Source organism: Arachis ipaensis, chromosome B7, assembly GCF_059453495.1.
Source record: "Arachis ipaensis isolate K30076 ecotype BB chromosome B7, ASM5945349v1, whole genome shotgun sequence".
Classification (NCBI taxonomy): domain Eukaryota; kingdom Viridiplantae; phylum Streptophyta; class Magnoliopsida; order Fabales; family Fabaceae; genus Arachis; species Arachis ipaensis.
This window is the reverse complement of record NC_142442.1, coordinates 16,049,846-16,076,294: the sequence shown is the minus strand read 5'-3', so window position 1 is coordinate 16,076,294 and position 26,449 is coordinate 16,049,846. Positions and strand designations below refer to the sequence as shown.

At 29.8% G+C, this 26,449-nt stretch overlaps 1 protein-coding gene and 2 pseudogenes across 1 annotated transcript; 1 reads left to right on the top strand and 2 right to left on the bottom strand.

The window, feature by feature from the left end:
- Window positions 1-4,025: 4,025 nt before the first annotated feature.
- Window positions 4,026-5,222, bottom strand: LOC148550436 (uncharacterized; annotated as a pseudogene).
- Window positions 5,223-9,468: 4,246 nt separating this feature from the next.
- On the top strand, window positions 9,469-12,303 carry LOC107609721 (uncharacterized). Its single transcript, XM_016311738.3, has 3 exons — window positions 9,469-9,711; window positions 10,380-10,509; window positions 11,449-12,303. Exons 1-3 carry the CDS (start codon window positions 9,579-9,581, stop codon window positions 12,245-12,247), a joined length of 1,062 nt encoding a protein of 353 aa, XP_016167224.1. The 5' UTR covers window positions 9,469-9,578; the 3' UTR covers window positions 12,248-12,303.
- A 1,358-nt stretch (window positions 12,304-13,661) lies between these two features.
- LOC107606773 (7-deoxyloganetin glucosyltransferase pseudogene) lies at window positions 13,662-14,866 on the bottom strand (annotated as a pseudogene).
- Between the last annotated feature and the right edge of the window lie 11,583 nt (window positions 14,867-26,449).

Genomic DNA, 26,449 nt, shown 5'->3' with positions numbered 1-26,449 from the left:
ACAAGTTGGTAAATCGTCAATTACCATAACCAAATTGATAACACAATGTTGTATGTTATCTTCTTTATGCCTCTATGGATATTAATATTACCACAGCCACATGTGTAAATAACATATCCTTTCTATCCTTTCACAATTTCAAGCTTGATTTTGTTTGCTTAATTATTTGGGTAATAAAATAGCAAAAGCTCAAAAGTCTTATTAATTTCATCTAAACTCTAAATAAATGTATGCATCTAATGTTTGTCAAAATTCTATGATGTTGAGGTAAAATTTGGATCGGAGATGAAGTTAGAGCTATGAGGGAATAGAGTAAATTTGAGAAAAATACAAAAGTAGAATTGTAATTATGGTTAATCTCAAGTTATTACAGTAACATTTCTAGTTATATATATAACTTGCCAGGATTTAGATCTAATTAATCAATTAGCTAGCTTAACCATACAAATAATTAACTTAGTGCCAGGTTGATAGATTAGTTCTAACTAACTAACTAACTGAATTCAGTTTTACTAATTTTAATCTAATTACAATTAACTTGGATTACACGTGAGTTAGATTTATTGTGGTAAGCTGCAGTGTTGAGCTTTCCTTTCATCCAATAGCCTCCCTCAAGCATGGAATGTAGACATCAATCATTCTAATAGCTTGTGATAAAATAATAAAAATGGATCGGGAGCCAAACTCTTCGTGAGAACATCTACAACTTGCTCTTTAGTGAGAATTGGCAGTAACTTGAATAACTCATCTTAAAATCTATCCATCATGGTGTGGCAGTTGATTTCTATGTATTTGATTCGCTCATGAAACACGGGGTTAGTTACAATATGCATAGCAGACTAATTGTCACAATAAATGATGATGAACTTGTTCATTGGTGTTTGAAAATCTCTCAAGATGTAACTCAACTATCTTCCCTGGTTTACTCTGCTTATGTCGAGGATCTAGCGACCATCACCTATTTTCTACTCTTCCATGAGATAATTGTTGATCCCAAGAAGAAGCAAAAATCTGAAACAAATCTTCGTGTGTCTGAGCAAATTTTCTAGTGTGAATCTAAGTATCCAGTTATGAACAGATCTGGTAATAAGATAGTAACGAGAATACCTCAAACTGGTGCTTGTTTGATGTATCTGAGTATGTGTAAGACTGCTTTAAAATGTGCATCTGTTACATAATCCAAGTACTAACTCAACTTGTTGAATGAAAAAGAGATGTCAGACATTGTGTTTGTGAGGTACAATAACCTCCCTACAAACTTATGATAGGGAGTGAAATCAGGGAGAGGATTCTCTGACGATTTCGACAATGGGGTGGCATAATTCATTGGCGTCGAAATGGGTTTGGCATCTAGCATGTCAAATTCATTGAGAAGATCAATGGCATATTTTCTCTGTTTCATGACAATGCCTTGCTTGTTGCGAGCAGTTTTGAAACTCCGGAAGTACTTTAAATTGTCAGTGTCCTTAATTTTGAACTTGTCATCCAAGACCTTTTTTACTCTATTAATTTCAAGCATGTTGTTACCAACCAAAACCAGATCATCCACATAAACCAGAATGACAGTGAAATCATCTCTAGTCCCTTTAGTGAATATGGAAGTATCTGCCTTGGATTGAGTATATCCTAAGGTTTTGAGTACGCTGCAGAGTTTGTGATTCCATTGGCGACTTGCCTGTTTAAGGACGTATAGTAAGCGTTCAAGCATGCAAACACTATTTGATGGAGCTGAAAGCCCTGGAGGCACCTTCATGTAGGCTATTTTAGGAAGATCGCCATGGAGGAAAGCAGTGTTTATATCAAGTTAGTGGAGAAACCAGCCCTCCAGAGCAAGAAAAACTCGAAAGATAGACATCTTGATCACTAGACTGAATGTGTCAAAGAAGTCGAAACCAAGCAATTAAGTGTAACCTTTTGCAACCAGTCTTGCTTTGTATCATTCTACACTCCCATTAGGCTTCAATTTGATTTTGAAAACTATTTGCACCCCACTGCCTTCTTGCTTTTAGGTAAAGAAGTTATGATCCAAGTCTTATTATCTTCAAGAGCTCGAAATTCACTTTTGATTGTATCTTTCTAGCAATTATGCTGGATTGCTTGCTCATAAGTTTGTGACTCCGTGATGTTGTCAATTGCCAAGGTCAGAGCTTTGTGGGTAGAAGATAGCTTATTGTATGAGAGATATTACGAGAAAGGATATTTGGTAGATGAAAATGATGGTTTCTAATTAACTTTACTGACCTGTGGACATTGGAAATCAGAAAGATATGCAGAGGTTTCTTAGCTCTAAGTGACCTTCTAAGTGGTGCTATAGTGTTAGTATTGTGTGGTAGTGATGCATTAGTAATAGAATTAGTGGATACATGATGTGAGGGAGGTGTAAGTGACAAGTGAGTGGGTGCATTAGTGTTACGTGAAGTATTAATAGATGTATCATGAGATGTTGAAATGTCTATAATTTAAGACGTGGACAGTGTTGTGATGAGATTCTACATTAAGAATCTTATGTGTGATGGACATAGGAGGATCGAAGACATCATTAAAAAAATGATTATGATGAATTTGGTGATTATGCATTACACATGTGATGTAACAGTATTAGAGTTAGCTGAACTAGATGAAGAATTTTGATGAAATGAAAAATTTGTTTCATAGAAGATGACATTTCTTGAAATGAAGGTGTCATTAGTATGTAGGTTCATCAATACATATCCTTTAACACCAGATTTAAAACCTAGAAAAATTGATTTCCTTGCTCTTTTTTCTAATTTTGTTCTATGTGCAGTGAGTGTTGTTGCAAAGGTTAAAAATCTAAAGGTTTTGAGGTGTTGGATTGAAGATATCTCATCAAACATTATTTGATATGGACTTTTGGAGTGTATTGAAGAGCTTAGGATTCTATTTATAATATGAATTGAGCAGTGGCAAAGTGCAAAAATTATTTTGGTAAATTGCTCTCAAATAGAAGAGTTCTAGTCATGTTCAGAATCTTTTGATGCTTCCTCTCTATCACTACATTTTATTGTGGATACTCAACACAAGTAGTTTGATGGGTTATACCTTTTGAACGATAAAAATCATGCATAATGAATTTCTTGTCATTTGTCAATTCTAATGATTTTGATGGTTTTATTGAATTGGGTTTCAATTAACTTAACAAAAGCTTTGACTAAACCATCTGCTTCCATTTTAGGTTTCATGAAATAAGCCCAGTTGAACCTACTAAAATTATCTACAATTATTAAAAAATATTTGTAAACTGTAATAGATGAAACTACTAATAGTCCCCAAATGTCAATATGCAGCAAGTCGAAACATGTTTTAGATTTAATGACACTGTTTGAAAAAAGAGTTCTTTTTCTGTTTTGCATAATGACAATGTTCACAAGGTATAGTGTTTATTATTGACAAAAAAAAATCACAATCCTTTTTCAAAATATCTAATCTTTCTAATGATATGTGTCCTAACCTACTATGCCATATATCTTTGGATGCCGAATCTGTGGTGAGTGTTGCTATGAGTGCAAGATTGTACTTATTTTGTGGTGTATGCAAATCTAAATCAGTGCATGACTTGAACTCCAATATCTACATCCCAGCTTTAGCTCTAGACATGCCAATCATCTTTACGATTTTCTATTTCTGTATCTTATAATGTAACTCATCAAACAAGAATATGTAATGTAGACTTTTTGTAGCTTTAGATATGGAGATTATGTTGAATGAAAATCAAAGGACATATAAAATATTTGTAAGATACAAGTTGTTTTAAAAATATATTGTGCCACAGATGGTGGAGACAGTGTTTGAGCCATCAGGCAATTGAAGATTAATTGGATTTATTTTATAGTAGTTTTTGAAGAATTTTAGAAAAAATGACACATGTGTTGTTGCTCTAGTGTCTAAAATTTAATTATTTTGCTTCAATTTGTGACTTGATATTGACAAAATGTGATATATACCTTGAGAAGGGTTTGCATTTCAATTGGCTGATTTTTGTTATGAGCAATCTCACCAGCATCATCTTAAAATAGAGCAATAAGATCTTGTCTTTGCTCTTTGGAGAATAGAGAACTTAGTCCATTGCCATCATTTCCTGAGGTTGAACTACTGACTTTTTTAATTTCATCATCAGTAATTTTCTTGTTCACTGCTCTTGAGGCTGAGTTTGCTGAATTCTGGTTGTAGTGTAGTGAAAAATCATGTTTATGGTAGCAAGTGTCAATTAAGTGACCCGTCTTGCCACAATGAGAGCACTTTTTAGTTGCTCATTTTCATCCTTGGCCACAGCTTCTTCCAGCTTTCCCTCTCCCTCTTCCTCAAGAGTTTGTACCACTTCTACTCCAAAAATTACCAATAAAATCATCACTGTTGGAAGTATTTACTAGCACCTTTTCTTGACTTGATTCTATCATCTCTGTCTTTCTTGTTGTATTAGGAGAGAAAGAACTACGTTAACATCAGGGAGGGACCTCATCAACATTATGTTGGATCTAGCATTAGCAAACTCCTCATTTAAGCATCTTAAGAGTCTCATAACTTGCCCTTGTTTTCTGTATCCTCTTATGAGTTCTAATCCACATGAGCAATCTCCCATGCAATTGCACGCAGGGATCGGTTTGAACTCTTCTAATTCTTCCCAAAGAGATTCATCTTTGTGAAGAATGCAATGATTGACATGTTTTCCTGCCGGACAAATAAAAGTTCTTCTTCTAACTCAGCTATCTTGAAGAGATCTCCTTTATAGAATCTGTACTTTAAGTCTTTCGATAAGTCTGATGCTACATTACATCACATTACACTTTGAAAATTTTCGTTGCTCAAGGAAGCATGCAACCAAGAAAGAACAAAAGTGTTGCACCTATCCCAAACTTCGAAAGTGCAATCTGTCTTCTCAGGTTTAGGCAATGATCCGATCCATCAATGAATGCAAGTTTGTTCCTTGTTTTTAAAGACAACCACACTGATTTCGACCATGAGTGATAGTTCAAAATCGTTAAAAGGTTTGGAGTGAGTGTGATACTTGGATTCTCACTTGGATGTAGAAAATAGGGACTAGAGGGATCTTGCATTAAGCTCGTGCTCATTCTTGGAGGAAGATCTTGCATCATGTCCATGTTGGCTCTGACAAATTGAGTGATCTGTCCTTGCATTATTGCGAACCGATCCATCAATGAAGCTAACTTTTGAAGATCTAAGGCTGAAAAGTCTTGATTCTCCATGCCTTATATTGAACTTGAGAGAGATACAAAAGTAGAATTGTAATTATGGTTAATCTCAAGTAAATACATTAGCATTTCTGGCTATATATACAACTTTCCAAAATCTAAATCTAACTAACTAGCCAGCTAACTTAACCATACAAATAACTAACTTAGTGCTAGGATGACAGATTAATTCTAACTAACTAGCTAACTAAATTCAGTTTCACTAATTCTAATCTAACTACAGTTAACTCGGATTACACGTGAGTTGGGTTTACTATACTAGGCCGCAATGTTGAGCTTCCCTTTCGTCCAATAATGTCCAATAATCCAAGGATTTTGTGTTTTTTTTTTAATATCTCAATGTTAATCTTTAAGAAATCTCTTATATAAGTGTATTTTCCTCGAATTTATCTAAGATACAAATGTATGTATATTATTTAACAATTGTTAAGTCTAAGTTGATTTTGAGTTTACAAATGATGACAAACATTTCTTTGGGTTGAAAGCCCAATGCTGTTTAATGGGTGTTTTAATTGTTGCAGGCCCAATTGTTCAAGATTCATGCTGCACCAGCCCAAACCAACATAAGCTCCTTAGTGCTCCAAGTATATTAATCAAGCCCAATGCTTCTCAGAACACCGTTCAGCAAATTGAATGGCTATGTATTGCTAAATGTTATAAGAGGACAACTGTATCATGCAAGAATAGGTGTGGTTCTGTAAAAGCTAGAAAGGACACAAGGACATCTCCACTCTCCCAAGAAAAATGGAGCTAAATGAAAAAAGGAGAGCATGCCAAGGAAGAAAGAAAAACAAAGGACAGCAGAGGTAGTGGTCGAGCTCCTCGGATAGCAGACGTAGTGGAGCAGGATGAAGAAAGCACTGCCTGCCAGCAGTGACAGCTCCAACGAGCAGCTGGTACAAGAAAATGGAAGAGGCAAAAATGAAGGCAAGCTGAAGATATATAACAAGTCTCATTCTATCACTTCAAGCAAGAAAAAGAGAGCACACATTCAGAGCACCATCTAAAACATTGAGCTTGAATCTTTTTCTTCTACTCAAACTTAATTTTTGATCTTTTTGTTATGGCTGTCTTGTGTCATTTTCTGTTTTGAAAAGGCTAATATTGAGAGGTTGAAAAGTCAAGAGAGAAAAGGCATGAGTGATGCAGAATAGCCACAGATTTCTGATGTATTGAGTTGTTGAACTAGGATTTGTTCCCCTTGCCAAGTTGGGTGAGCACTTGGAGAGTTTGAATCTGTTTAGATTCTCCTTCCTAGTTGGGACAGCACTATAGGAAGCTAAGGTTTGGTGAAGAAAGTTTGGGGGTAGATACTAGTTGAATTAGGGAGTAATTCAATAGTATTGGTGTATGTAATCTGTGAATTTTAGTGAAAATTTCACCATGGTTTGTGGTGGAGACTGGACGTAGGATTCATTGCACGAAGAATCCGAACCAGGATACATTCTAGCCTTCATCTTCTCTTCCCTATTCTTTACTTATTCTGTACATAAGATAAAATGAAATAATCTCCTGCAACTCGAGCTACTGCTGAAACAGAGCTTGAAACTTTAAGTTTTAAGCCAACTTGATTCAACCCCCCTTCTCAAGTTCAACTAGAACCATCAACAATATTTTAACTAACATTTATTCCGAACTTTTCAATATCTATATATAGCAACGTTCCAGAGAGTTTGATGTGTGAGCATCATTAGTGGCTTTTCTATATGTTTTATATGGTTTTCTGTTGATTTGTTAGAGAATTTTAGTGGATTATCCCCCTTTAGATGCTACTTTAAATTTGTGGCTTTTGATTGATTTTAGGTAGTATTTGGATGAAGAATTGATGAAAAAGTGCATGACGAAGCAAAGGAGCCTCATGCGTACACATGTGCTGTGCGTACGCATGTGCTGCGCGTACACATGTGCTGCGTGTACGCACAACTGCAAGAGCTTAAATAAGACAATTCTCCTCTGGACTGGTGGCGCTAAACGCCATGACTCGATGTTTAGCGTCAGGAGTTTGTAACTCACGCCTGGTGGCTGGATAATTGGCGCTAAATACCCACTCACCGGCATTTAGTGCCGAAGACCATATTGTGCGTGCAAGGCTTGCTGGATGAGGGGCGCTAAACGCCTAGTCACCGACGTTTAGTGACAATAACGAGAATCACAATGAGGATCACACGTTGTAACAAATCAACAAGGCTTTTAGAGATTTGATTTTGTAAATTACATAACTATTAGAAAAGATCTTTTACAGTTTTATTTAAGTTTTAAATCAATTTTAATTAGGATTATAAATAGGATTTAGATCCACCCACGCAGGGGCTTCTCTTCTCCTAATTTTCATTCTGCACTTTTACACTTTTTTTCTGCTAGGATTTTCTACACCATGAGCAACTAAACCTCCATTCTTAAGGTTTGGAATTCTGTTTACTTTGATAGATTAATAATTATATGTTCTTCTACTCTTGATTAATGCTTTAATTATGGTTTAAGAATTGGTTTTGTTCTTCATCCTAAGAATTAGTGATTATTGGAAAATAACTCTAATCTCACTTGAATTCTATTTGAATCTTCGAAAAGTTATATCATCAGAATTACAGCTTGAAACCAATTTCTCACAACTCCTTAATTATTCGGGCTTAATGTGGTACGTGACATATAACTGCATCATGCTTTTGGGTTCTTAGGGTTTGTGTGGTTTATAAATCGGAATTTGAACTTAACCCTCTAATACAGTCGAGCGATCAAGAAATTGACGGTTAGTTTGATTAGAGGAAATTGGATTGCCTAGGAATAAAAATTTAATCATTTGGGGTTTGTCATAAACTTAATCATTGTATGATCAAGGTAGTTGACATTGAATATTAATTCGACATTTAAACATCTCCAAAACTTTAACTCTATTCTTATACCATTTTATCAACCGTTCATTGTTTGTTTCTTTATTTTATTGTCTTTTATGTTATTTGATAATCAAAATTCTCATTTTAATTTGTCTAACTAGAATAGCTAATCAACCATTGCTTGCTTAGTCTATTAATTCTCATTAGATCGACACTCACTCACTATAAGTAATTACTTGGTACGATTCAGTGCATTTGCTGGTAACGTGTGATTTGTAAAATCCGCACTAGAGTTCAACTAAAATATTCAACTTTTTTCAAAATCATTTTGAATATATTAATAGAGGAATGATTAATTTTGGCAATTAAAAATTTTCAAATGAAATATTTGGATAATATATACTATTTTTTAAGAGTAAATAGTTTATTTGATAATAATCATATTATTAACCATCAGTAGTCACAGGATTTTTTTAAAAAAAAAAAAAAAACAGAAGAAAAAGAAAAACAAAGTTATACGTAGTGCATGCTAAGATATATGTATTTTTGTTTAAATAGTTGGTCCGTTAATTCTAAGTTAGAAAATAGTAGTTAGGTAAATCGCTTTCAAAGTGGTGATTCTAAATTCTTTAATTCTTAGCATAAAGTTTGCCTAAATTCGTAATATAATTTTACTTTATATATTTTTCTAAGAAAAAAATATGAAATGTCTGCAAAATAAATTCAAAACGCGGCTGCATACATGATTTGATGTATTTCAGTATTTGAGTATTCTTCTAACCTTATATTATTTATTTATTTATTTATTGTAATCTTACCATTTTGGGAGGTTTATAGAGTGGAGTATCTCACGCTTCATTCTAAAGCAATAAGCTTAGTTGATGAGGTGGCGCTATCTGACTAAGACGTGGCATGTAACTATCCCTGATTGACACGTGTCCATACCACCATTCTTCCAAAAACTAAAAATAAAAATGATTACATCGCTAATAAATATTATTATTTTTTATTAACACTTAATTAATAATAATATCCATCCGTATTTATATATATTTTATACATAAAAAATATATAATTTATATTTATATTTACTAAAATCTTACACATATTTATTAATACAATTTATATTTATATTTTTCAACACATATAAATTAATAAATTTATTTATTAAAAATAATTTAATATTTATACTCATAAAATAATAACAAAAGATATTAAAACTTGATGATTCCAAAAACTTCTCAAAATAAAAAACACAAAAACTTAAAAAAAAAAAATTACATTGAATAAAATAAATAAAAATAAGAGATAGTGGACTTTGGGACTTTTGGAGTTTTATAGCTACAGGGATCAATCATGACTATATATATATATATAAGTTGGTGGTGGTGCTCCATCGATCCAACCTTGTTTATGTGCACATACACAACACACACACATTCTTGTTTTCTTTCTTTCTTTCTCTCTCAATTAGAACCGGATCAATATATATAAAACTGACATTTTTAGAAAAGAAAAGATGGGAAGGCAACCATGTTGTGACAAAGTTGGGTTGAAGAAGGGACCATGGACAGCAGAAGAGGACAAGAAGCTCATAAGCTTCCTCCTCACTAATGGCCAATGTTGTTGGAGAGCTGTGCCTAAGCTTGCAGGTCTGTGTCTAATCTTTCATCAATGGAGTTTCATGCTTTCTTTTTTTTTTTTTTTTCTCCACGATATCTCCCAACCCGACATATCAATGACTAATCCGTCACAAATCTAAACTTCATTTAAGGGTCTGCTAGTTGCCATTGAGTTGCTTTCTTTATTAAATAAAGTCTTTCAAAATTATAACAACATGAAGACTTCATTGGTTCCTCACTTTCTTTGTCTTGTCCTGTTCATTAATGCATTTTTTCATTCTGTTCCCATTCAAAGACAAAGAAAAAGAAACACTCATACTTGACACATAATAAAAGCACGACAAACATTTCAAGTGTGATAAATAATTAAGTATTTAAGTAATATTATTCGTTAATTTTAATTATTTATCTCAATTATATATATTTTATGATTGAGATCAACTACTAAAATTATTGAAACACTTGATTTATGATATATTTAAAATGCTTCTAAAAATATGTTTTATGGTTTTTTGTACTGTGCTTCTACCACTTCTAATTTAGTTGTTGGATTATGTTTAAGCATAATTCTTTTGCATTCTTGATTTTTGGGTGGGGAGTTACAAATTTTTTGTTCCAAATATTTCAGCAGAAATAATAACGAATCTCTTGTGTAGTGAATTTGAAATTCTAACAATATGAGGTATGGTGTCTTGCAGGGCTATTAAGATGTGGAAAAAGTTGCAGGTTAAGGTGGACAAATTATCTTAGGCCAGACTTAAAGAGAGGCCTTCTTTCAGATTACGAGGAGAAAATGGTCATTGACCTTCATGCTCAACTAGGAAACAGGTTATTTTTTTTTCACACCAACCTCTTTTTTAAGATTAATTAATATTATTTGTTATCTCTTTAAACTTTTATCAAATTTAAAGATAAAAAATAGTGGATCGGATAAGTAAAATTAAGTGAACTAATAATTTTATTAAAAGTAACAAGGGTCTGAATACACTTTTGGCTTTAGGAAAATATTGTTTTACTTTCATGGTTTTATATATTCACCTGTTCTGCATGCTTAATCATAGTATAATAAACTTTTGCAATGATTAAATTAAATAATTGGCATGGCAAAAGTAACCTTATCTAAGGAAATGATTTAAACCAAAGTGAAAAGAAGAAAAAGATACCTTAATGACACCCAAGCCACTAACTTTAATTTGTTGAAGTTTTTTTATTTGTGTAATTCATGCCATCCAAGTTGTACATTTTTTATTTGACGAGAGAGTAAACATTATGGTCCCCCCCAATGCCACAAACCTGCCTTAGATGAGACGTGCAAAATTTGTAGACCTAGTCTTTCCTCTATTTTCTATTTTTTTTTTAAATATTTCTTCTTTTCTCTGAGAAGGAAAAAAAAAAAGTTTTGGCAACAGCATCATAATATTAAAATTGTTATGTATTCTTATTTTATTACGTAACACATCAATAAAAATAATTATTTTTTATATTAACTATGTAAATAATAATAAAAAACTAATATGATTGAATAACTGTGTAAAATATTATAATCCCTCGACTCTTTAAATTTTGGTATAATTTTTATTTCTAAAACTAAATTTTTAAATCTTTTTCATGTAAAAAACATGACAATACTCTGTAGTCAGTAGTCACTTCCTTTTCAAGTTTCAAGTGATATCATAACTCCGCGTGGACCTTATGATGGAATATTTCTTTTCTTTTCTTATCTTAATGTCAATTATAATTATAATTTTGTGTTTGATTATTATGCAGATGGTCGAAAATTGCTTCTCATCTGCCAGGAAGAACAGATAATGAGATTAAAAACCATTGGAACACTCACATTAAGAAAAAGCTGAAGAAAATGGGCATTGACCCTGTTACTCACAAGCCACTCTCCAATAATCAACAAATTCAAGAACAGAGCAACCAAACACCTCCTCACAATGTTGACTTTGACCCCAACCATGATGAACTACCTAAAACTCAAGACCAAAACAATCCCAAAGAGGAAGAGAAACCAGATACTACTACTGAGTCCAAAGAAAGAGAAGAGAAAATGGTTATGATGATGCCACCACCCTTAATTGATGACACAATAATAATGGATGATGAGATTATTATAATGAATGATATCAATGGGTTCTGCACTGATGAGGTACCAATAATAGAACCACATGAGATTCTTGTTCCTTCTTCTGATCCTTCCCCTTCGTCTTCGTCTTCATCTTCGTCCTCGTCCTCGTCTTCTTCTTCTTTTAGTTCAAGTAATAACTTCCTTGAAGACCTTCAGCTCCCAGATTTTGAATGGTGTTGTAACAATGATCATAATGATATTATTATTAACGACGACAATAATGTGGCTTCGTGGAATGATGATGATTTTATTAACTGCTTGAACTCGCTGATAAATGATGATAATGATGATCATGATCATGATCATGATAATGGTGAAAGTAGCAAGCAGCAACAACTAGTGTTTGATGATAATGCTCCTTCTTCTCCACTTTCTCAGTACTCAAACATGGTCATGGATTATTCAGAATCTTCTTGGCCATATGGCTTCTTTTGATTTTATTCAATAACAAACAATTATATCTTACTTACATGTACTCACTATTTTTAGTCCGTTTTACTTTTATTATTAAATAATATATTAAATATTGTATCTTACTTTTTTTTTGGTGTAATACAACAACAACAACATTTTATTCTATTATACAGGTTGCGTACATTATTGTGTCTTATTATATATCATGTTTATTGAGTAAATTTTAGGTTTAATTACTTTTTTTATTTCTATAATTTTATCGAATTTTTAATTAGATTTATATATTTTTTTTCTTTTCAATTAGGTTCTTATACCATATCAGATTTTGTAACTAAATCCCTATCGTGACAAAAACGTTAAAATTAACGGAATATTCTATTAAACTATATAGAATATTTAGTCAAATGTTAGGTATATTCGTTTTGCTTAATGAAATATTCTGTTAATTACAACGTTTTTATCACGATAGAGACTTAATTACAAAATCTGATATAATATAGGGACTCAATCAAAATATATATATAAAAACCTAATTGAAAATTCATTAAAACTTAAAGATTTTTAAGTTGTGAGAAAAAAAAATAAATTTAAAAATACATCAAGAAATTAATTAGAAAAAATAATAACCAATAACTTAAAGATTTCTTTTGGTAAAAACTGAAATCTAGTAAAGATTAAAAATTATAACTAAATATTTTAATAAAAAAAGTATATTACACATAATGTTTTTTTTTTTTTTTTAGAAAATGAGTAAGCTAACTTCTTGATAAATCTAAATTAATTAGTAATATTTATTTTTAATTAAAAAATACTCTTCATCATATCACGATCCAATAACTTATTATTTTTACCATTATCCACTATTTTTTAAGACTTGCTCATCTTTCGATGAAAATTTATTTTTGTGTGTGATAGTGGAAACATGTTGGTTGTTGCTTTTTATTTAATTTATTGAAGTCATTTTCATTTTTTGGTTTGTACTATGTATTGAGGTTATATTATATATATCCCCTCATTAATGTAAACTTCATCTTCAATCTTATTTAATTTATTACTTTATGAACACGAGAGAAGTCTTTGAATAAATGAATGTTATTATTGTTCCATAACTGAGTTCATGTATCCTAAAATATTATCATTTTCACCAATAACGTTAACTTAAATTATTTCTCACACGTTTCATTCTGCATTTTACTTTATATGAGTTAATAATCAATTTCGTCCCCGAAAGTGTCCTCGATCTCCATTTTCATCCCCGAAAGTCAAAATTAATCAAAAACGTCCTCGAAAGATACCCGTGTTGATCACGTTCGTCCTTCCGTCTTCTCGGTTGATGAGATGGCAAACGGCCGCTTACATGGCACGTTAACTGCCAAGCTGGCCAACGCCAGGGTGTAGGATGTTGTTGCTGACAAGATAAGTTTCGTTTAAGCCATCAAATTAGTCCTTCGAGTTTATAAACCTTAATTTCTTTCCCTTTTTGCCCCTCCATGAGTTCCCTCACAAGCCCCTCAACCTGCTCTCTCTTAACATCACACTCAATCTCCATCCCAATCTCCCATTTCTTGCATGCATAGAAGCTGTTTGTTTGTTGTTCTGCAAAGAAAGGCCAACATGCCATTGGAACTCCCTCACATATGCTCTCCAATGTTGAGTTCCACCCACAATGTGTTAGAAATCCGCCAATTGATGCATGACACAGAACTTTCTCTTGTTGGCACCACCCCAATACCAATCCCCTCTCACATCTTTCAATCACATTCACATATTCATCACTTAATTTTCCATCACCATTATTATTATTATCATGCACAAGATTAGGCCTTATGACCCACAAGAAATGGTACTTGCTATTAACCAAATCCCAAGCAAATTCACTTAGTTGCTTTGGTGTCATAATCACTAAGCTACCAAAGTTCACATACACAACAGAACCTCTGTCTCTTTTATCCAACCATTCCAAGCATTTGTTGTCTTTCTTCCACAGATTCAAATCAATCGACTCCAATTGAGTATTTGAGTTTGAGAGCTGTTTGAATAGCATTGATAATGGACCAATGGAGTAGACATTGGAGTATTTGGCTCTGATGGCATCCAAAACCTCTGATTCTAAGTCTTCAAAGGTGTTAAGGATAACCCCTTTGGCATGCATAGCAGTGTTCACTTTTACTATGTTGTAATTGAACATTACATCAGAAGGATTAGTAGTCCTAAGAAATGTGGGAAGGTCTTTTAGTCTTACTCCTTTCATTGCTGGAATCCAATCAACTTCAGTATCAAGATATCCATCAAGCAGATTCTTCTTATCTGAAAAGAATAAATTTTTATTTTATTCTATTAAAAAATTGTATGATACAAATAAAAACTTGTCAAAATATAATACAAGAGAGCACCTTTCAATGGGAAATAACCTCTTTTCCGAATCTCTTCAAAGTTAATGTATCCCAGCATGCCACAGGCACTGGGAGTGAAAAACACAAAGTGAGGGATGTGGAACTCTTGAGTAACTTTCAAAGTGAACCACATAGCACCATCAGAAACTATGCAAGTAACAGGAGGCACATCATCATGGTTTGGAGAAACAAGGCTTGCAATGAGTTTTCTGAAAGAACACAAGCCTTCAACATAGAATAAGAACATGAAAAACTCTAACTTCAGCTTCCACAGTGCCCAACTTTCATGCCACCTTCACCCTCCATTCATCATACTCACCTTCAACCTCCATATCAGTTCCTGCATCTTTCTTTGTACCACACACACCCACTGCTTCAAATTCATCATCATCAACCCACTTAAAATAATTGCAGTGACTACCCTTCTGCAATTTCATATGGGAGTAAACAAAAAAATCAGAAAACACCCAACAGAGGATAAGAACATGAAAAAGCTTTAACTTCCTTTACCATCACTCACCCGGTACCTTGGACATGCATGGAACAATCTATTCGGATTCTCCGCTGTCCCAGATTTCTTAATCACAGTCTTCAGCCCACAGAAACATGATCCATCATGAGCATTCACCCTCCTCCTTCGCATCGAAACACTGGATCCATGATTGTCGTGCGATGCATGTGACAAACCGCCACCATAACCACTATCTCCTCTCTCCATCCACGCAGCCAGCCAGGGATTACGCCTCCTAGTTACCTCTACTGCCACCGAAAGTGATCACCTCGAAGTATTTATCGTTCGTTTTGGGATTAGGGTTTATAAACTCGAAGGACTAATTTGATGGCTTAAACGAAACTTATCTTGTCAGCAACAACATCCTACACCCTGGCGTTGGCCAGCTTGGCAGTTAACGTGCCACGTAAGCGGCCGTTTGCCATCTGATCAACCGAGAAGACGGAAGGACGAACGTGATCAACACGGATATCTTTCGAGGACGTTTTTGATTAATTTTGACTTTCGGGGATGAAAATGAAGATCGAGGACACTTTCGAAGACGTTTTTGACTATTAACTCTACTTTATATATTTGTCAATTACTTTCTTGTTCCTTTTAATTTGTCTTATCTGAGCAATGGCATATACCAATTAATAATGGTATTAGTTAATTCTTTCAATGAAAAATAAGGCAATTATTAGAATGAGAAGTCTTTTTACGACTTTGAAATTTCTATAATCTTAATTTAACGAAGAAAGAAAATAGTTAATTAATTAATTAGTTATTATGTTACACTAATTAAAAAATAAAATAAACTCAGTACTTTTTTTTTTTAAACTAAACGCAGTAAATATTGAATGGACTATAAAGTAAGCATCCGGAATTTATGCACAGTATGCATTTAATTTGCTCAGTATCTTTTTTCAGAGTTCATATTGTATTTTCTTTCTGTTTGACAAATAGCTACTATATTTTCGTACATATATAACATATCGAATATAATATAAAATAGAGTAAAGTATCGTTTTTGTCCCCAATGTTTGGGGTAAATTTTATTTGTGTCTCTAACGTTTAAATCGTCTTATTTGTATCCCTAACGTTTGTAAAAGTGATTCAATATTATCATACCGTCAATTACACATCATGAGCGTTTTGGTTTGAGTTTTAAAAATCTCTTCTTAAAGTTAGAATATAAATATTTGGGATAGAATCGATGATCTACTCCGAAAAATAGCTCATCAAATATTGAAACTAATTCCTACAACATTTACATAATTCACTTTTCTAGGGACATAATTGAATCTAAACACAAATAGTGGGTATAATATTAAAATCGAACACATGCAAGTGAGACCTAATTGAGAATGAATACATTCAAGTGAGAATAACTGAAAAATATAATATAATTTGTTAGTATAATTGATAATAGGATAACATTGAATCACTTTTATAAACGTTAAGGATACAAATAGGACGATTTAAAATTAGAGACACAAATAAAACTTATCCCAAACATTAAGGACAAAAACGATACTTTACTTTATAAAGTAAATCGTATTATATAACTACTCATATCATAATTGTTTATCATCTTCACGAATTTTTTATTAATTGGCATTATGCACGTTTACTTCAAATAATAATAATAATAATAATAATAATAATAATAATAATAATAATAATAATAATAATAAAAAGACAGTTTTTAACCCTAGGACTCTTATATATATTATTTTAGGGCTTACATCTAACTCATTTTATCCAGTGGTGGAGCTTAGTTCAGACAAGGGGGGTTATGGTCCTCCAAATTTTTTATAAAAAATAGTTTAATTGACTTAAATACTTTACTATGATTTAAAGTATCTAATAAGTTCAATAAACAACACTCTCTCTATCTTTAAGTTCAAATATAAAAAATTAGATATTTTTATTTATTTAATTTAATATTATTTTATATTTTACTATTTATTTAATTTAATTTTTTATATGATAAAAAATAATAAAATATTCAATAAATATTAATATTATTGTATTTATATAAATTGATAAAAAAAATTCAATAAATATTATAAATTTTAATATTTGTCTTTCTAACTTCTTCTTTATATATTTTACAGAATATATATTTAAATTTTTATATAAAATAATAATAAAAATAAAAAATTGATATATTTTTTAAGAGGAAGGCTAATATTTAAAAAGGAGAACATATAACTTTTACAATATCAATACCTGTAGATAGTTCTTCTACTTTAATGAATCACGAAGAAAGTGAGATATAACCTTCAAAAGTTCAAAAAGTTACATCTGATGACTTTAATCTTAACTTTTTGGAACGAAATCTTGAAAAACAGTTTTAAATTTGACAATATCACCTAAACCAGAGAGATGAGATTAGACGAGTTTATCTTAAATGAATCTATATCAAAAATATTTTGACAATTATTTTCTATCTGACACCCAAAATTTTGTTTAAGTTTCGCCACTGGTTTTACCCCTTATGTTTAGATTAAATTTGGTATTCATAAATATCCTATTTTAAGTGATATTTTTTTTTTTAAAATAGATAGATTAAACATTATATATGATACATTTATTAGGATGAGTTTGGAACTAATTACTTATTGGAAGGGGTGCTTAGCTTGTCTTTAAAAAAAAAAATTGGTAAATTAAAAGATTCATACACTCTTATAAATTTTACTTTTAAAAATTATGTGTGCCTTAAAAAATACCTTTATATGATAATACTTTCTAAAGTTAGTTTATACACATGCATTTTAAAATTAAAAGTTTAACATAAATTTATAATTAATGAATATCTTCATTTGTTCTATATTTATGTCTAATAGTATAAATATATATCATAATATTGTATCCACGGACGGACCCACACTTAAAAAAAAACAAAATTTTTAATATATATATATATATATATATACCATTTGTTATATTATTTTTGTCTTAAAATAAAATATAAATAATTTTTTTGTATTTTGTTAAAAAATATTTTGTTAAACTTAACACATAATAATAATTATATTGTTAAATTTGACTTAGTATAAAAATAAATAAATAAACTCAAAAAATAGTGATAATTAATTTTATTATATTAGTTAATTAATTGATAATTTTAAATTCAAACTTAATTTTTTAATTAAATATAACTTAAAATTATTAGTATTTTTTTAAAAATTATTTAAGATAAAAAACATAATATCTATATCTTAATATACTGTAATTATTTTGGTTAAAAAATTTATTTATACTATAAAAATGATAATAAATAGATTTGGCAATTAAATATGAGATAATAAAAAATAAAATAATTGTTTAAGAATATATATGGAAAAATAATATTTAGTTATTTAAAAATAAAAAAAAAGTCATTATAAATTTTTTTTATTATTTTGAATATTATACTGTGTGTATGAAATTATATTTTTATTATTTTAAATATTATAATAAGTGATTGTGTATATATTTTTAGTTTTTATTAATATGTATAGATAGTTCTAATTTAAAATTTTATATATATCTAAACTAATTTAAATTGGTCAAGTGATAAGTTTAGTCGTCCGCTTAAATAAGTATTGGAGGTTCAAATTCCGTCTCATATGTGTGGTAACTCATTACTTGCCAATTGTAAACTCTTAAATATAGAACTCAAATTTACAAAGAATTAGTCCTTAACTTGTTGAGTATGGTGAGAAGTAAAAAAAAAATATCTATACTTATATTTTATTATATTTTTGTCTCCACTGTTAAATTTTTTTGGGTCCATCACTGATTGTATCTTATATACTTATTAATTAGAATAAGATTTTAGAATAAGTAGTTTCATAATATTGTATAAGAATTTTAATAACCAAAATTAAAAATCTAAAATTTAATTTTTGTCATCTCACTGAAAGAAATTTAGTATGAGACAAACTAAAAATAAATACCTATGTATATATATCACACTTCAAACTCAAAAATTAAATTTCAACATATATATATATATATTTTTTTTCAATTATCAAAGAGAGAAAGAAAAAAAAAAGTGTCAAATTTTTTTATAAGAATTTTCTTTTTTTCCCATACAAAGACTTTGAGTGTAATTCACTCATATTATATACTACTCTTTGAAGCCACAAGCATATATATATATACACTTTACTATTTAATTTGAAAATACAATTATAGAAGGAAGATCTACAATAATAATAACCACACATTACAACATATTGGCCTGGAGCCTACATTATTAGACTTCAAGAGTCACTACATCACAAACTTGAAAGTGAAATAAATAAATTAAACAAAGTACAAAAAATTAGGTGAAAATATCTAAAACTCAGAAAGGTTTGAAAATATACCTCAATTGATAACCACAACCTCGTCTAGTCTTAGTCGAAACAAAAAAATCGGAACCCTCATTTTATGTATCTCCAGAGAATGGACTCAAATAATAATAATAATAATAATAATCCACCACAATTATATTCACAATATAAAAATATATTTTGGTCAAATCAAAAAGTAAATTATTAAAAGAAAATTTTTTGGTAAATTATTGATGAAAAACAATTCATCGGTAAAATATTACTGATGAGATTTTTATGGACAGAAGATAATGTTATTTTTACATATGTGTAATTCTCTCGTGGTATATATATACAATAATAATGTTAAAATGAACCTATAAAAATAGGTTAGCACACTTCTTTATTTTTTTCTTTTTGTTTTTTTATTAAAGTGGTGTCAATTTATAGTAGAAGTAAATAATTATACGAAATTCTTTTGTTTATGTATCTTCTACAAAACTAAATTAAAAATTTTAAGATAATTAACTTGTAGGTTTGAAAACTATAAAAACCAAGATTTTCGTTTTTTTTATTAGCGAAAGAAAACCAGTAATTTTGACGATTATTTAAAATAGTTTAACAAGTGAACAATTTTTTAAAAGTAAACTATGTAGTGACCAAAATGTTTTCTAATAAGATTGATAATCACAGCTAGCCTTGCAAGCCTCAAATTAAAAAACGCGTACGAAACAATAATACGTTCCCCCTATACTTTTTCATACAATTATATATCACCATTATTCTAGCTAGGAAGCCAAAGAAAATTCAAGAAAGCTCATCAATTCTTTGATATAATAATATGTTACAAAAAATATTATGAAATAAATAAAATAAAAATGGATCCATTCATTCAAAGAACGGCATGGACGACGTGGACCTAACAATGTATAGTTTAAGGTCAAAACTTCACTTCTCTCACCGTGTTTAATTCTTCTAATTTCTTTATTGGCCATAATCTTTTACATTGTCTCAAATGTGATGCTTCTTTTATGGACCTCAAGTATTTCAACACTTAAAGAAGCCATATCATTCACACATTCTTTTTGACACTTCAACAACTTATATATATTTGCCACCTAAACAAAGGTTGATTTTGATTTAGAATAATGTTGTAAAAATATTATTTTTTATTAGTATTTAATTAATAATAATTTGTATTTATATTTATAAAAATTTTATACATAAAAAATATATAATTTATATTTATATTTATTAAAATTGTACATATATAAATTAATATAATTTTTAAAATTTTTATATATAAATTAATAAAATTTATTTATTAAAGATAATATAATATTTATACTGATTAAATATTATAAAAATACTAAAAATTATTAACTTCCAACCATTTTTCTTTCATCTATCATATGGCATATTAATTGTTCTCTGTGTATTTTATTTTATTGTCTCTTAGTAATGGCATCTTTAAACAAGGTAGGTTCTCCAATTGTCAATGAATTTAAGAGATCTTGGACTATGAGTACTATGGATCATAATATGGTCAAACTACTAAACGGATAAATAGAGACTATTAAACAATTATATATAAACTAATTTGGTTATAATGGTTAATTCACTAATTTACTTAAATAAATATTGATAGTTTAAATTTTGTCTTATACATATAGTAATTTAGAGGCTAAAGATAGTAAACGGACTGAAACTTATTAAACTGCCCGTATAACTCGCAAAAAAAAGCGTCGAACTGAAAAATTTAAAACTACCACAATTAAAAAGTCCGCCTGATCCGTACCACTTAATCTGTGGGTTTTGGCGGGGTGGGTGGGCTTCTCCAGCAGGTTCATCATTTTTTTAATAATTGAAAATGATAATTGAAGATGTTCTAAGTTATAATTTGGATTATGATCCACGTTTGATTGATTATGGACTTGAAGATATTTAATTATATGTTTTAGATGATATTTGTTTTATTTTTTACAATGTTGGTTTTATTATTTTATTTCAAAAAATTTGGTTTATTATTATGTTTATTACATATTTAAAATTATAAAGACTTTAATGTGTGTGAATTTAGAAATTATAATTTTTTTATGTCTTTAGAAATAATAAATTTATTGAAATGATTGTGAAATTATATATATATTATTTAATATTTCATAGTTTATTAATAAAAAATTAAAAAACTAATTATAAAAGATAATTTAATCTGCCAACCCGCCGTTAGACAGAACAAGAAAGAAATTCGGGACCGCCTCATTAGACGGGGTGGAGAGGGCCAGCCCGCCAAATGGCGAGCTTTTGGCAGGGCAGACTAGTCCATTTGCTACCCCTATTAATAGCCAACGCTAAATTCCTAAATAAAATTTTAATCTGCAATGAATTAGTCATTAACCTACCGTATTAAAAGATACTATAAAAAACTAAATGAAAAATAGTTCTATGTATACATAACATTATTTAAATCAAAGGATGATGTGGTGTGTATTTATGCCCAAAACTATCTCTCGTATTAGCACTACACCACATCCGGTAAATAGTAGTGGTTATGCAGTCGATTAGCAGTGGTTTTTAACTGCTGTCGAACGGATAGCAGTGGTTGGTAACCCGCTGGAAGATAGCGAGCGGCTAAATCTTTAGCAGCAGTTAATAGTAACTGCTGGTATAACCACTGTTAATTGGTATTTTACGGCGACATAGTTTTGCGGCGGTTTTAACCGCTACTAAATCGTAAATAGGGTTGTTTGTAGATGGCAGCGGTTGTTGACCGCTGCAAAATGTTATCTGTTAAAAACTTCTTTTAAGATATAGTGGCGGATTTGTAACCGCTGCCAAATGTAGAGTTATAGTTTTTTTTTTAAATTCGAATTTATAATAATATATGTCAATTATTTTATTCCTTATACATTCTTTCACTAAGTTGCTTTAATTTATTAAAACAACCAACAACCAATCAAACTAAAACACACAAAACAAAACAAAAATATATATGCAAAAGTGAATCATTATAATAGTAATTTGAATTCAGTGCATCGATGTCTGTAAACTACAAATAAATATCTCAAAAGTCATTAGGACAGTGAACAGTTAAAAAATATTCAGACTCCAAGATTTGTCATTTAGATCATTAGTGTTAGCACATCACCTTGCCTGGGATGAGGTCGGTGCACTTCCCAAAGAATCCAGATCTGCAGCTATTTCAGGTGGCAAATTACCTCCTTGTTGCTGGATTATGTATTTTAACAAATTTTTCATTGTCTGACTTTTTGCCTTCTCCTCTGCTGCCTCTGCCTCCATTCTCTGTCTCTTTGCCTTTTCCTTTACTGCCACTGCCTTGAGTTCTGCTGCCTCCGCCTTAAATTTTATAATCTCTATATGATACTCCTCAATTTGCACACCGGAATTAGACTGCTGTGGAATGTTACGAAAATACTGAGTGGGACATGGACCGAAACCTAGCTAGTTCACGAACTCTTCCTTGGTGCTCCTTTCTAAGCACTAGTGCAAGGGAATCATTCTGTGAAACCTCCTTGCTGGAGGCGTCTTGGCCCTCAATATGTTCAATTGCTTCCTGCAGATATGTGAGATTCGAATTTACACTAATTTAAATTCAATGGTATTAATTGCAAAAAGAAATTTAAAAAATTAAAGAACATGATTTACCCCAACAACACGCGCATCTTCATTCATATACGAACCATCTTTTTTTTTTATGACTCATAGTCTATATCTCTCTTCTACTAATAGATCTTCCCTTCTTTTTTTTTTATGACTCATAGTCCATATCTCTCTTCTACTAATAGATCTTCCCTGTTGTTACTCCTATAACATTTATCAAGACATAATCATATAACAGACAACACTATATTACCAAAAATAAGTCAAAATTCTGAAACTGAATGTAAATTAATTACTTTTTTGTGTCTCTTTTTTGTCATTGTTTTAAAATCTCCAATATGTGTGTATATAAAAATGTATATAAAAACACGTTTGAATACAAGAAAAAAGGAAGAAAAATTTTAAAATGGACTAAATTAATTATACATTACAAACTTTCAGTAAGTATCATAATTTTTTTCAAACTCAAGGACTAAATCACAGTTTTAAATTCCTATTATTTTAAGCAAAGAAAAAAGAAATATTTCTAAGTACTATATATATATATATATATATATATATATACGTGGGCGATTGAAGACAAAGCCTATAGTAAAAATTCATGTATAGAATCACATTGAATATATTATGTATCTTTCGTGGAAACGGAATATTTATTATATTATTCCTATTTTAACTAGGAGGATATATCTGAGTTGGATTGAAGCAAGTTGAGTTAGAACTGAATTTAGCACTATTTTTAGACTTGGTCAACTTTTAGGATCTAAACATATCCATTGATAATTCAGAAATAAACGAGTTTACCCAATATATACTTTTACAATATAAACAAATTAAAAAAAGTTTATATATTAGTTCAAGCATAAAAGTTTAATAATCATTTATCACTAAGCTAATCTTTTCTTTCTATATATATATATATAAAAACTCTAGTGCTTCACTTATTAATTACACCTTTGACAACTTAAATTATCTCGTATAGCAAAGAATAAATTTAATCTTTAACATGTTAACCATAAATTCATTCATAATATATTTAAATTTTCATACATCATACCACGTTTTAGTCGGCAAAAATAAAAAATTTATTGATTGATTTCAGATAGATCAGATATCTGTGGAATTGCAAAATAATCGCGAATTAACATAATACAAATCATGTGTTTTAGTTAAAAATTCAGTATCCTTGGGGAATCGAATCGCAGCTGAATCACAGGCCCTATTACCACGGAAGAAAAGGAATATTCTTTCAAGTATAATATAATACTTGATATCTCAATTTTTATTTAAGAATTTCTCTTTTATAGTATATTATATCTTAAATGTATTTATTTTAAAATTAAATAAATCAATCCAATCAAAATCAATTTTATTTAAATTGAAATTATACCTTTTTTGTTCACAACCAACTGAGAGTTATCATTCAACACAATGATAAATCAAGTGATTTGACTGATTTCGATAATGAGATAATATGGAGGTTCAAATCGTTTGAAGATTATGAAGACTATAACCACTTAAATTTAGTGCTACAGATCTAAAACTTGTGAAGATTGTAGAACTAAACATTTTGTGATATTCCACTAACGATTATAAGGATTTTATTATTAAGTGTTCTAAAAATATTTATTAAGAATATATACTACAAACTAAAAGTTGTAATAAAAAATGTAAATTAAAATTATTTTAAAATTTTTTTATGCATTCCGTTTGTAAAATAAAATGTTTTTCTTCTGTATTCTTAAACAATGCACTTAACACGTTTTTTAGTACATCTATCTATATATAGAATAATGATGGCTACGTTATAGAATTATGAAATCTTCGAATCTCTCAAAAAATGCTAGTCGTTATCAACTTCAACCAATTGCCAATTAGGGAATTTTGTGCTCCAAATAATAAAGATCTAAAATTACTATCATGTATATTAAAAATTAATTATTTATATATATTATAATGTAAAATATAGAACTTTTTATTTTTGATATTAGAGTGGCAGACTGGCAGTGGTGTTTTTTTAAAATGTGGACTGTTGGGATATTATTCTTAAATGTGAAATCGTTTAATTAGAGAGGTAGAAATCGGACCATAAGATTTGTTAGAGATACAGAAATCAGACCGTCCGATTTGTAAAAGTACAGAAATCAGACCGTTTGATTTGTGTTTAAAAAAATTTTGAGGTACAGAAATCAGACTCTTCGAATTGTGTACTTTCCACAATTTTAAAAAACACAACAAATTATGATATTGGAATATATCACTACTTTTATTCCATACCAAAAAAAATCTAAAATATATATTAAAAATATATAAAAAGACACATATATATTTACATAATAATTAATTTAGTTGTTAATTTTTTTTATATTTGGATAGCAATTTTTGGTTAAACTAATTAATATTATAAGTGTTGAAAGTTTCAACATCGTGCACCATCATTGTCAATTCATATATATACATATAGATATAGGAGCTATATACGAATTTCTATTCTTCTCATTCACATTCAAAAAATCAACTAAAAATCAACTAACGTAATGACAAGCTGAGTGGACAAGTGGACCTTACTAAAAAGTCAGAAAATAACTAATCATCAATTTATCCTTTAATATTTAATTACTGCGCATAAGTTAAAATCGTTGGTTAGGTCACACTCTATTATTTTCAGCCTAGAAAAATTTTGTACTTGTTTTATGAATTTAAATGATTAAACATTTCCCAATTGAATATTTATCCATAATGCGCCATGCACGAAATTTCACCATTGTTAGTGCATGGATTATTGACATTGAAATTGAAAATTCACAAATATGTACACGTAACTTTCAATGGGAGGTGACACTTGTAAATAGTCTAACATGATGGTGATAAAACGGATCGAAATTTATCAGGTTAACTCATTTAATCCGTAAAAGAAAAATGAATTAAATTTTAAAATTGAACTTACTAAAAAAATATACATAAAAATATTTTTTTTTAACTCACGATTTTTAGTGGAATAATGGGACAAAACAGAGCTGCAAATATTCACTAATTTTTTATATATATAAAAACTTAAAATTTAAATATTTTTTATACATTTTAAATTTATTTTTTTAGATTTATAAATTTTATTTTCGCATTTTAATTAATTTGATAGCAATAGACTATTTTCAAATTCTTTTAAAGTAAAAAAAAAAATGATGGCAAACTAGTTCACTAGTCTGTGAATCTGCCAAAAATGAGACGAAGTAGAATTTTTAGATCACATTTTTTGACAGAGTTTTCACGTTTGCTACCCTACTCATGATCAATGGAATAAAATTGCAATATTTACTTGAATATCTTATATTTAGATATATTTAGCGAAAAAAGTTGAATATACATGTTCTCAACTTTATTATTAAAAAATATATCTTTATTAATGCTAACT